This window comes from Lonchura striata, chromosome 2 (genome assembly GCF_046129695.1).
Source record: "Lonchura striata isolate bLonStr1 chromosome 2, bLonStr1.mat, whole genome shotgun sequence".
NCBI lineage: Eukaryota > Metazoa > Chordata > Aves > Passeriformes > Estrildidae > Lonchura > Lonchura striata.
In genome coordinates, this window is record NC_134604.1 from 113738597 (window position 1) to 113751486 (window position 12890).

General features: G+C 43.9%; 1 protein-coding gene across 1 annotated transcript in view; it reads right to left on the reverse strand.

Annotated features, from left to right (window-relative positions):
• Positions 1 to 12890, reverse strand: part of IGSF5 (immunoglobulin superfamily member 5) — a 28911-nt gene that overhangs the window by 13659 nt on the left and 2362 nt on the right. The window contains exons 3-6 of the mRNA XM_031506336.2: positions 7423 to 7743; positions 6005 to 6313; positions 1789 to 1917; positions 1291 to 1315 (exon numbers count right to left, since the gene is read on the reverse strand). Coding sequence (XP_031362196.2) covers positions 1291 to 1315; positions 1789 to 1917; positions 6005 to 6313; positions 7423 to 7743 — 784 coding nt within the window. The remainder of the gene's footprint in view (positions 1 to 1290; positions 1316 to 1788; positions 1918 to 6004; positions 6314 to 7422; positions 7744 to 12890) is intronic.

The following is a 12890-nucleotide window of genomic DNA, read 5'->3' on the forward strand; positions in this document are numbered from 1 at the left end:
ATTGGCTTTGTCCTTTCACAGAGCCCGCCGAGTTTGTCCCCCTTGTCCCCTCTGCGCTGCGCCAGCCGGCGAGGCGGCGTTTTGGGGTTTCCATGGGGTTTCCACCGCTCTGGGATCGGAGTTCGCAGCCTGCTGCGAGCCCTGGCGCTCTCCTCTCATCCCTAAAATCAGCCCCTTCCCTGGATGCTGTCCCGCATCCCTCTGCTGTCCCCACACAGCCCGGCAGCACCGCGAGTTCAGGGATGATGGATGCCCGGACAAGGATGCTGGCACGTCCCCCCACGTGTTGGATTTTGGGATGTGCGTGGTGGGACTCTGTGGGAGTCCAGGGCATCCCTCTGGCTGCCCTGGAAGGTCTGGGACCCTGGCAGGGGTCAGGAACCCCCCTGGACAGAGCCCCCAGAGACACTCTCTGTGATCTCTGTCCATGGAAAAGAGTTTTCAATCTTACAGGATGAATTACCAGCTCTGAGTGTTTGATATCAGTAATGATTAAGTGTGGCACAGGTGCAAAAGTAAAATTTTAGGATTCTAAATAAGGGGTCCAAAGGGGACAAGATGGAGGAAATTTGGGTGTGCCTTGTCCTTTTTCTCTTTCTTCATGCCCTCCATGTCTCACTGTGGTGTTGGCATTTTTCTGTTGGTTCAGGCTGGGGACACACTGTCCAACGTAGGTGACAGATATTGGCACGTTATTGTAAATCCAGCCCAGGGAGTTTCTGGTATTTAATGTTTGTAACATCCCACTGAGGGCAGAGCCCCACACGCTGCCCTGCAGGACAGAGCTGGGCAGGGCAGCAGAACATGTGAGAGATAAACAGAATAAACAACCTGGAAACCAGCACAGACCAATTATGGCTTCTGCTTTGGCAGCGGGGCTGACAGACAGAGACTTTCTACAATCCTGGAATCATCAATACCACAGATTCCAACAGGACTCCTGATCCCCACTTAAAAGAGCATCAAAGAGCAAAACCAGTGGAGAACACACAGCTACTGACCCATCTTCTCTACAGCATACTCATATTTAACCAATTCCTTCATCTTTGCTGTAATCTACAAGGTTAAATGAGGGAATTTAAGGATCATTCAATGTCTTGCTGAGATCGGTTGCTATGGCCAAACAGGGCTCCCACGTGTGCAGAATTTTAAAAAATATCTTGCATTTAGAATTATAGAATCATGGAATGATTTGGGTTGGAAGGGACCTCAAAGATCATTCACTTCCCCCTTACCGCCCTGCAGCTGAGAGCCCAGCAAACACAAAAAGTTTTCCATCATCTGACTTACCTTATTTCATTTTGATAATTAGATCCTAAAAATGAAAAAAAAAAAAAAAAGTGTTTAAAATGCAGGAAATTAAAATTTTAAATTTCTGTTAAGTTCTCTAAGAGCATGTCCTGAGTTCCAGTTACCACAGGAGCATCTCTCCATCCTGTCTGCAAAATTGGGCAGCCCTGTAGAGCATTTTACATGGAAACTGGAGTTTGGCACACAGCACTGAAAACATTCTTCATTAAAGAACCTTCAAATGTCTTTAAAAGTCAAAACTTCCCAAAAACATGAGCCCCAGGAGTTAATGTGAAGGACTGACACTGACTGGAATAATTTTATGAGAGAAACTTGATGGTGAAATTAAGGAGGATCTTAAACAGATCATGGTTAAGAGCAGGATCTGCCTGCTTAGTCTTCTGCTTACAGGTGCAGCATCAGAGCTGACACAAGTAGATTTATGTCTAATCAAAAACCACTTTTTAATGTTTAGACCAGCTGTGAAGGCCCACTCACCTTTCCTCTTCAGGCAGCAGCGCACAGCAACCACAATAACAACGACCAGCAGAACAATGCCAAGAAATGAAAGCACAACTGCAAGTACAACAACCCACGTGCTCCTGTTGTCTTCACTGTAATAGTTTTCTGTTAAATTAAATGGAGAAACATTGGACTGTCAAAGCCTCAAAACATCCTCTTCTGTGTTTACCTATTCAGTGAGATGCTATTAAGTGTTTGGTGAATATTTAACAAGGAGTCTGTGTTTTCCAAATGACAGACTCTGTATTTATGGATGGCGCCCAAGAATTTAAAGTATTCCTGAATTCAAATCCTTTACTGCAGTTTTAGCTTCTCCCACTGCTACTTCTCTTCTGAAAAGCACGGTGTTGCAACCTTCAAACTTAACTTTATAATTATGCTGGGCATCCTGGAGTCCTTTGGAGACATTTGGGGAAAGGTGTTAAGATTCAGTTTAGGTGTCCATACTGCAGATATTGAGTGTCTTGCTTGGCTGCTCTTGTCAGTGGAGATAAAATAGGTATTTTGTGTTATAATTAATTTGATCAAATGTGTATGTGTCCCTTTTAATAAAATGAACTGCTTTGAAAAAAAAAAAAGTCAATTTCTCCCCATAAATCACAGCAACAGTTGTAGGTGATTAGTACAAATGGTGATCTCTAACCTAGAAAAAATATTTTCTAATCTATTATGTCGTGGGATTTCTCTCAATGATTTCAACAGGCGTTTGATTTTGGGATGTGCTTGGTGGGACTTCTGTTCCCCACTTAAAGAGCATCAAAGAGCAAAACCAGTGAAGAACACACAGCTACTGACCCATCTTCTCTACAGCATACTCATATTTAACCAATTCCTTCATCTTTGCTGTAATCTACAGGGTTAAATGAGGGAATTTAAGGATCATTCAATGTCTTGCTGAAATCAGTTGCTATGGCCAAACAGGGCTCCCACGTGTGCAGAATTTTAAAAATACCTTGCATTTAGAATTATAGAATCATGGAATGATTTGGATTGGAAGGGACCTCAAAGATCATTCAGTTCCACACCCTGCCACGGGCAGGGACACCTTCCACCATCCCAGGTTGATTCAAGCCCTAGCCTTGGACACTTCCAGGGCTGGGGAATATTTCTCAGGCAGCTGGATGTGCTTGAGGAAGGCCAGTTCTGCTTGTCACATCATCCTGCCCCTTGGTTTGACCAAATATTCCAGAAGCCCCTCCAGTTTGGCTTCCCTTTGGAAAGCAGCCCCAAAACACTTTTGGTAGTTGTTTAGAAGCAATGTTCCCATCCAAATTACAGCTGTGAGACACGTGCAGATTTGGCACAGTTTTGTCCCATGGGTCTGTGATTGCCTTCTCCTCATTCGAGGTCCCAGTTAACAACCCCATGGTCACACTTGGCTCTTGGTCAGCCTCTGGAAAAGGCACCACAGGAATGAGGGTGACTGGGAGCTGCTCAAGGTCAGGGCAATTCCCCTGATGTGGGAATCAAGTTTACCTCTGACAGGGAATAAACTAAATCCTTTCAATCTAAAAATATTCGCGTATTTGGAGGTTTCAGACTGAAAAGATTCAGTACCAGAGCCTCCTACAAAGCTTGAACCTCTGCTAGGAACCTGAGTTCTCCAAAGCTCAGGTCATTATCAATAAGCAATTTGTTCCAGGCTTTCTCTAATCCTAATACTCAACTAGCATGTTTGGAATTTCTTCTATTAAAAAGAAAAACAAGCACTCAGACACCTGAAAATTAGCAGTAAATCCTGTAGGCTGCTATCAATTGATGATAAATTGTTCATTGTATTTTTATCTAGAAGTACTGCAACAGATAGCTACATTTTAGTACATTTTGTTCCATAGAGACACCACAGGGATTTCAAGATGACTAAAATATGAATGACATCTATTTAGCTAGAGGGGAAAGCTTAACCCTAGTGAGAAGGGAGGAGCTAAACATGCCTGCACTAGCCCATTCCTGCAGGCTGGGTGCCACACCAAGGTGTTTCATCCCTGCCAGGGTCAGGTTATGGAACCAGAGACTTATGGAGCTGAAGCCACAAGGTATAACACAAACACTCCCAGAGCTTCAATATTTTTGTGTCTCTGCATTCTTGGAGGATGCAGAAAGGAACTGGGTGTGAATGAGGAGCTTATGAATACACAAGCAGGGCTGCAAGGGAGGGGCATGACAGGATCAAAGAGTTAAATGCCTTTGAGTCCCTTAGGGAACCCAAGTTCCGTGAAGTGTTTAGTGTGGACAGAGCCCCTTCCTCATTCCACAGGGCCCATCCTCTGCTGCCATCCCGACCTCTGGCTCCTCCCTAAGTTGTCCAAACATTGACTTTGACAAAGTGTCTGCAGAAAAGGGGATTTTCCCAGGCAGGTGCTGGTGACCAGTGAGGAATGAGAGACTGGATAAACCTGCACGCTGCTTCTTGGACACTTTGGAGCTTTCTGATTGAGTTCAAAAGCAAAGGACATCCAGACTCATGGGAGACTGTCCTCAACTTCTGCAGGTCAAAAGCCACAGGAATTCAACACCAAAGCCAAAGACAGCTTGGACCCAGCTAAGGAACTCCACCATGGATCCCATTCCAAGTAACGGCTCTGTGAATTAATCTCCTGGGATAGCTCTGTATGAGTTCCCAAATTTCAGATTTCAAATTTCAAATTTCACTCTTCCTACCACTGTAGGAAGAGTGAATGACATAAAAATGCATCACTTTGTATGGAAAGACTGACCCAGACGTGCAGGAAGGTGGGACATTCCCTCACCAGGGGCTGGTGACTGGAGACGGCTCAGATTTTCTGTAGTTCTTGTATTGCTTGAGAGGAACAAGGAGGAATTTGAGCCCCCCAGATTTTAAGTGAAGGGGAAAATTGATATTTCACTAGTTTTGGGAAGGATTTCTTACATGTTTGAAGCTGGTTGTGTTCTTTCCCAACAGCCAGCTATGGCTGAGCCTGTGTATGAAAACTGGGACAAGCTCTTAGATTTTGAGTGTGATATATACATCATATATCTTCCTGTGTCATAAATGCCATGCTTTTATTTCATTCTGATCATTTAAAGGCTTCAGGTTCTCCTATCCTGTCAAATTTTGAGTGCCTGCTGCTGTTGTACAATGGTATCTCCAAAGAGAAATGAATGATGGTCCTATACAATCACTAATTATACACTAATAGTGCTTCATGACATCTGTTTTTCTCCTCTTCTGATTTGCAGGGAGTAGCTATGGAAACACCACAAATGAGTGGGCAGGGGAATTTATTAGCTTCCTCGGGATAGTCCTATTTTGCTTAGTCAGTAATTAAGATCAATGTGATTAGAAAAGGCCATATTAGGGATGGTAAAATGACCTTTCCCAACTGCATTACCAAGCAAGCATTTCTGAAAAAGGCCTGCTAATAATGATTCATACAGAAAACAAAGGGCATAGCTACTCAATCTTCTCAGCTGTTTATGTGTCAAAATGCCTGTACCAAACCCCTCGTTGATACCCTGTAAAGATGTTTTCTGTGTGCCTTGTTCACCCATTGCAGAAGAAGAATCAGTTCATCAAGAGAAGCTGTCAGCATGATTAACACCTTAGCAAAAATATTTAGAGTTATCAGAGGTCTTGCTAACTGCTCTGGAGAGATTTACATCCCAGCTTGGATTAAAGCAACTTTGAATTTCTTTAAATAAAAGCCAGTAAAAGGCAACCTAATGCACTGCCCAATATGTTAGAACAGAATTTATTCTGGGTTATGTGCAGAAATTGGGAGGGTTTTTTTCCCGAATCAGGGGTAAAACTGGTATTGGATATTACGGAAAACAATTTCACATGAGGGTTTCGCTTTGTAAGAAATGAAGTTAATACAGCTGGCATGCTCTGATCAAGGATATTTAAGATCTAAATTCCTCGAGTGTTTTCTTGGTCAAGGAGCAAAGGCTGGTTTTCCTATCAGCAAATCCACAGAAGTCAGAGGCAGATATTTGTCAGAGGCTTTGTCTTGCTCAGTCCTACCTTGGGCTTCATGGTTCATTAGGCTGGTAAAAGTACATTTAACCCTACCTATACATCATGCTGTGACTCCTGGCTCAGGATTCCACATCCCAGAGGATTTCATTGGCAAATAAAACGACTTTTGGAAGCAAAACCAACCAGAACAAAACGCACAGCCCTGAGCACAGGCGGTACAGGATGGGAAAAGCACAACAAACATTCACTTACCCGCGTCAGAGTTGTCAAAAATAAGAGTTACAGTTGCATTCTGAGGGCTGGGGAGTGCTTCTATGTCAGCTAAACAAGCCAAAACCTCAGTGTCCGTCGGAGTCAGAGTTAGGGTGCTCAGGGAATTGTGGAGGCCATGAGATCCTGGACTTTGCTGGGTAACATAGCTGGACTTATCAATCAAAGAGTCATTTGTCATCCAGGAAATGTCTGGAGCCGGGGCCCATCCTAAGGCTTCGCAAACAATCTCAATTGTTTGGTTGTCTTTTACTGTTAAGGTGCTATTTTTGATGAGTAAAGATCCATTAACTGTGGGAGGGAAAAGATGTTTTTGTTCCTTCAGAATGTTTTGCTGCATTGCTTCCCTGCTGGTAGCTTTAAATCTTATCTCACTACCCAGAAATAGCTATGCCTTGAGATATGAAGTGGAAAACAATTATTAATACAGATACATCATATGCATGATGGAAACATGCAGGTATTTCAACTACATGGGCCCATTACCAAATATGTCTAAAGCACAAGTCTCAACTTTCAGTACCTTCCCAATAAAAAGCAGGAAATTGTACTTTTTAGCCATCTTGACACATATCCAGCTGTAGGACAACATTGTGAGGTAACAGTGTTTCTCTGTAATTTTTAAATATGCTCAGGTCATATAAGAGGTTTACAGGCAGGTGATGAGATGTTATCACTGCACCAAGCCCCTCCTTGACAAATGGGTAGTGCCTGGTGGTGAGATCCTGCTTTCCTGGCTGCAGGCTAATGAAGAATAAGAGATGGAGCAGGAAAAAACAGAGGCAGTTAAAACCTCTGCTATTGGCACTCTGCATGTGACTATAAAACCCTCTTGGACAGTAAAATTAGGGTGAGGAGGGCAGGAGGCAAAGGATGGTAAATGGGAGCAGGGATAACTTGGGAAATTCCTCAGAAGATTCCCTTAAGTGCAGCAAAATCAAATAGCTTTTTGCTGGTGGCTATGATGCCTCAGGTTTGAGCTTTTCTATTTTTCACATTCTGTGCTGCTTTAGTGTGTGGGTCTGGGCTTCACATTATGGGATGCTGAGCTCTGTGCACAGAGGGGAGACAAAACAATTCCTGCTCCAGCTGGGCACCAAGGACAAATGATCCAAACCTCAGCCCAGGAGCACAAACAGCGTGGGCTGGAGAGAGAAAAACAAGCAGGGTGGGACTGATGGGCTGGAGCTGGAATGGGACAATGAACTCCAAGGTGCCAATGGAGCAGAACTGATCCCAGGGAGAGCCCCGGGAGCGCTCGTGCATTTTGGGACCATTTTGGGTCATTTGGGTGCAGCCCTGGCTGGGCTCTGGTGCTGCCCAAGGTGGATCCATGGAGGAGATCCTTGAATAAATCCCTGCTTTATTCTGTAGCTCTGCTCCAGGGCAGCCATACACACCTTGAACAGAGAGAAAGGCAAAGTTGTTCTCGCTGGGTTGCTGGATGCTGCACTCGATCCGGCCAGAGTCACTCAGCTGGGTGTTGTGGATGATCAGCTCCGAGGTGAACTCATCCCCACTGGTGTAGTTCCTGGAGCTGAAGCGTTCTGTGGTTTCCACAGAGCCCTGGGAGCTGAGGACAGTGAGGACAGGACTGCCCTGGAAGAGCCAGATGAGGATTTTCCATCCTGCAGACACCGTGCAGTTGAACCTGGCCTCTGAGCCAGCCAGGACTGTGGCATTCTCAGGGCCTTTTGTGATGGAGTAACAAAAGCCCAGACCTGTGAAGGAAACAAAATCAGCCCATAAATATATATATACAGCACCAACAGAGGTGGTTGGATAGTGTAAAACATCTTAACTGGTTCAGAGATGGAGGTGTTCAATCTAATCTTTTAGATCCTGCTTAGATTAAGTGTTTTTATTTAAAAATGCCTTTAATTATTTCATCTCCCCTTCTCCCTCCACAAAGTCACCTGTTTCTCTTTAGTAATTCACTAACTACCATTTTGCTGACAGTAAAAATTCCATTTTTAAATGGAATTTGAATGGTCTACACTTTAAATAATTAAAGGAGTGTGTAACCAATCCCTTTTCCATATCTTGGATTGCCACTGATTTTTGGCAGCCCCATCATTTATCCTTCAATGCTCTTTCCCCTGTTCCTCAACCATCCACCACACACATTGTGATGTACTTCTTCTAAAGCCTCCCCCAGGCTTTCTGTCAACCAGAGGTGCTGTAACTCATTAGTTCTAACCCATGAAGGCAGTGTGAATTTTGGCCAGTATTTTTCAGAGCTGAAAGCTCCTAACAAAGTCATTTTGTTTTCCTTTCCTCCTCATAGACCCAGGGCCTCCCATTGCCAACTCCACCAATTTCACAGGAATATTTTGAGTCCAAGCATGGACATTCCCCTCCCTGCAAGCCCAACAGTCCTGCCAGGTGGATCTGCCTGAATGTTCCCTCCCTCCCCAGGGAACAATCCTGCTGAGGGAGCACCAGGACTGACAGTGGTGCCCCAATGCTCCCAGCTGAGCTCTGCACCATGACAGCAATTAGACCTTCAGTCCATGGCAGTCTAATTAAAACAGCAAATTTGGCCTGAGAAGAAGTGTTCAATTATGTTCCAGGAGAAAGGAAGCCTGAAATGGTCATCACTCCCTTGCTAAGAGTGTTCAGGACAATTAAGTCATTTTTAAGGGTTTTGTTCACACCAAGTTTGGGTTTTTTTAGGTAGTTTATTCATTAATGGATTAGCTATGAATTATTGAAAAAACTTTTCTTCCAGTCAGCAGCTAATGTGAGAAGGACACGCTGTATTTTGCGCACAGCAGGGCTGTTTGGTGTTTGTATAAATGGAACCAGAGCCCAGGCTCAGTGAGGACATTGCAACCAGTGCCTCAGTGAGCTGCACCCAGGACTAGGGTCTGGAACCTCACTCCTCCAGTGCCCAGAGCCTTCTGCAGTTCCCAGCCCACATTTAACCACTGCACATCCAGCCAGGAATTGCTCTTTAATATAAACACTCCTCTCTTCCTCCCACCCACTGCAAGCATTTACAGAGCTCTTTGTTTTTCAGGATTGTGCAAACCTTGCTCTCCCTTGTTCTGTGTATGGCTGACTCCGAGTTCTGTCATGTTTACAAAAACCTTCACAAAAATTTTCCACCTCCCTGGGTTATGTTACTGCTGCCATGCTCCTCAGTCTGCAAAGTATATCTGTGTGTGAGCAACAAAACATTAAACGAAAAGCAAACTTTACCTACTCTGATAATTAATAAAGCCAGATAAGATTAAGTAAATCATGATTCTGTTAAAATTAAAATTTACCCACTCTTAAAGCAGTGTTCTCTGTGCACTTGGAATTTATTTCCATGCCTGTGCAAACTCTACTTTTTCAAGGAACTGTGGTCTGCCAGGGCTCTGAATAAATGATGCAACTTTCAGGACAATGCTTGCTGTTAATTAATCTATAAAATTTATCCCTAAACAGGAATAATCAGTGATTATTTGTTCTGAAAATAATTGGCTATTTTGCTTTTGCTTTCTTCAGACATTCAGGACAGTATAGGCAGGTAGGTATGAGTTAATCATTTATCTGTGATAATTATTTTTTATCAGTCCATAGGTAAGGCAGGATCTACATCTTCTTCCACCAAGCATGTCTGCTGAAGCAATAAATGCTCTTTCCCTGATTGCTGCCCCACAAGGAAAGGTTCCTGAGCCCTGCATGGGGATCCTTTGGGAGGCAGAAGGACTGAGGAATGGGACATAACCTCTCCTCCATTTCGATCCCAGCTCCAGCACAACCAATAAAGGAGTTTCACCAGCTTTCTCCACCTGTGGCCTGAATGGTTTTGGTGATTTTACCTTTGCCTCTTTATCTTCTTGCTTTTATTGTTTGTTCTGCACGTGGAGTCCTGAACCAACAGCACGTTCCATTGTCCAACCCGTGCACAAACACTGACAAAGTCACCTGTCTCAGGTCACAGAGGACATTCATGGCACAAATAGGATCTAAACCCAGCTAGCAATGCCTCAAACCAGTGCTGGGAGCCCCTTTGCTGGACCTTGCCTCATGCACTGGGGAGAAAAATGTTAGTGCTGCTTTCATTTGCATCCTGCTTCAAAAATACCTTGCAGATGGTTGCTTTTAAACAAATTAAGGCCTCGGGCTAGATTTTCATTGCACTTTACCGAATGACTGTTCAGCTCTTAGCAGCTGTTTTAACATCTGCTTCCCCACACAGCAGCAGGGAGACATCCCAGCCAGGCAAAGACCATCCTTGCAGCAGGGAAATATTGGGCTGGCTCCCTGCCCACCCCATGGCTTTTGAAAATCAGAGCTGAGTGAGGACACCTTCTTTGAGGCATATCACTAAATGTTTACAGAGCAGTCACCAGGGGTGAAAATTTGCTGCAATTCAGTGTTGATGGTGTCCCAGGTGCTCGGTGCCTCCCAGCAGCACGCAAACTCAAACCAACTCCTTTAGGAGCTGGTGCTTTCCCTCCTCTGCCACACAAATTCACTGTCACACCGCTGCAGGTTGGGAAGAAATGAAAATGCATCTTGTGCAGGATGATGCCTGCACTGAGGGAACCTCACTTGCCGAAGAGCCACCCTTGATCTTCATCAACAATGTTTTGTCTTCCACGCCTGAGTGAACCTCAAAGGACCACTCTTGTTTTCAACAAGAGCATTGAGACGTGGCTCCCTTCTCCTCCTTGCCTCCTGTCCTCTGCTGGCTCTGTCTTTCCTCTTTTGTGAGTGACCTATTTGGATGCAGCACAGGGAAGGACAGGATGGGCTTATCCTTTTGCCATGATGATTCCTCTTTTTTTTCAGCCTCATTATGGTATTTCAAAATAATATCCCCCTCTCTACCCATATTGCCCTTCCACAAACACTGCTTTTCATCTTTCAGTTTTTGTATCTAATATCTGTCTTTCTCCCTTCCCTCTCTGCTCTTTCTGTTTGAATTTCTACATCTTTTTTCTTTCCAGTCTCTTTGAAATTCCTTTTTCTCTTCACTTTTTCTTCAGTCTGCTGCTCACCCCACCCACCTTGTGTTCTCACCTCCCCTTGCTCACCACTGGCCCACTGCTCCAGCCACAGCTTTACTATCAATTCTTAAATACACAACAACAAAGAAAGAAATAAACAGCTCAAGTTTGTCTCAAAACCCAACAGCCCTGCAGCTGAGCTTTCTGAAAGCCAAAGTAGGTTAGAGCTTGTCAAAGCCTGCAGCGAGGGACTGGCTTGTTCACTTATGTTAACAAGAATTTTTAAATGCTTACAAGGATGTTTCTGTCAAGTAATACCAGACTCTTGATGCTCAGCAACTCTTATTTCCTCCCACCTGCACACAAACCTCTCCACAGCCCCCAGGCATGTCTTCCTCTCTCCTCTCACTTACTGTTGACAGCAATCCCTGGTAGACCTTCCCAGTGCCCCCCAAAAAAAAGAGATCCAGGGACTTCCTGAGCCAAAAAATTGCTTCTGCAGCTATGGATATAGCCTTTATGATATTTGTTTCTAGTTTTTTTCAGCCTCTTTGTAATTTGATATCTCCCACAGCCAGTGACCATGAGCTTTACTATTTAATTACATACTGTGAGAAAAGAACAGGCTTTGGTTAGCCTTAAATCCGATACTTTTAGTGGTTGCCACAAATTCTTTTGGTTATGAGAAATTGTGAATAATCATTTCACCATTCACTTCCATATAATTAATCATTTTAATGCATTTTTACTATTTATTCTTCTTCACAAGTTGCAAAAGATATCCCAGTCTAATGAAGCCTCCTCATCCTTCCATCCTAGACAAGAGGGACGTTGGATGCCCCATCCTGGAAGTGTTCAGGGCTGGATGGGGCATTGAGGAACCTGATCTGGTGAAAGGTGTCCCTGCCCATGGCAGAGAAGTTGGAACTGGAAGATTTTTAAGGTCCTTTCCAAGCCAAACTCTCCTATGATTCTTTGATTCTCTACTTTTGAACAGCCCAGTCACACTTTGTAGCTTTCTCAAACCTAACCTGTAATGGAAGGGTTAACAAAAGAGCCAATATCTGAGATGAAACCTTTCTGTGGATTTACATCATGCCCGGTTTCATTTTATCTGCCTTGCTGAAGACATTAAATGATGAAATTTTCTCTCTTTTTCAGCAATTTATTCTCTCCAAGACATCTATTCTTTTCTCCACTAGACATTGCATTTAAGAGATGCTTTGCATTAAATGCTTTCTTTGCCTCTCTTAGTGACTCATCTGATATCACGACATTTTCTGGCAAATCTTCCTAGTCTCTTTTTGGATTTGGCTGCCCTAAGTAATTCTACACTGCTTGCAAAGTCTGCCACCTCACAGCTCCCTCCTCTTCACCAGGTTGTTGAAGAGCTTGTTGAATACCACACATCCCTGTGCAGCTCCGCTGCTCAGAAAACTCAATGTTTATTCCTTCATTGTGTTTCCTTTCATTATTAATCCATGACAACACCTTTCCCCTCATCCCACTGCAACTCGTTCCTGTCAGAGCCCATTAAAACTCCAGCTAAACTATAATTAAAAAAAAATCAGCCTTGTCTCCATTACCCAACTAGTCACTTAATATTCACTTTTCTTCTAAAGCTTTGCCACCAAAACAGTTTTAATCTGAATCGACTTTGAGACTCAGGCATGTGAAGTGTGAATTGGTGGTAAACCAGCAACGTGATAATTTGCATTTACTTCTGGAAGTAAAAACCAGCTGCTGATATTGAGTTTTCTACAGATGCACCCTCAAAAGCAGTCCCAAACAGGAGGAAAAGAACAAGGAGAGGGAGAAACAGAAAGAAGGCAGCCCTCCCACCTCCTCCTCACCCCACACACTGCTCAGTCCTTCACACTGGAGCACACTTTAAATCATCAGATTGTTCAGGCTTGAAATAC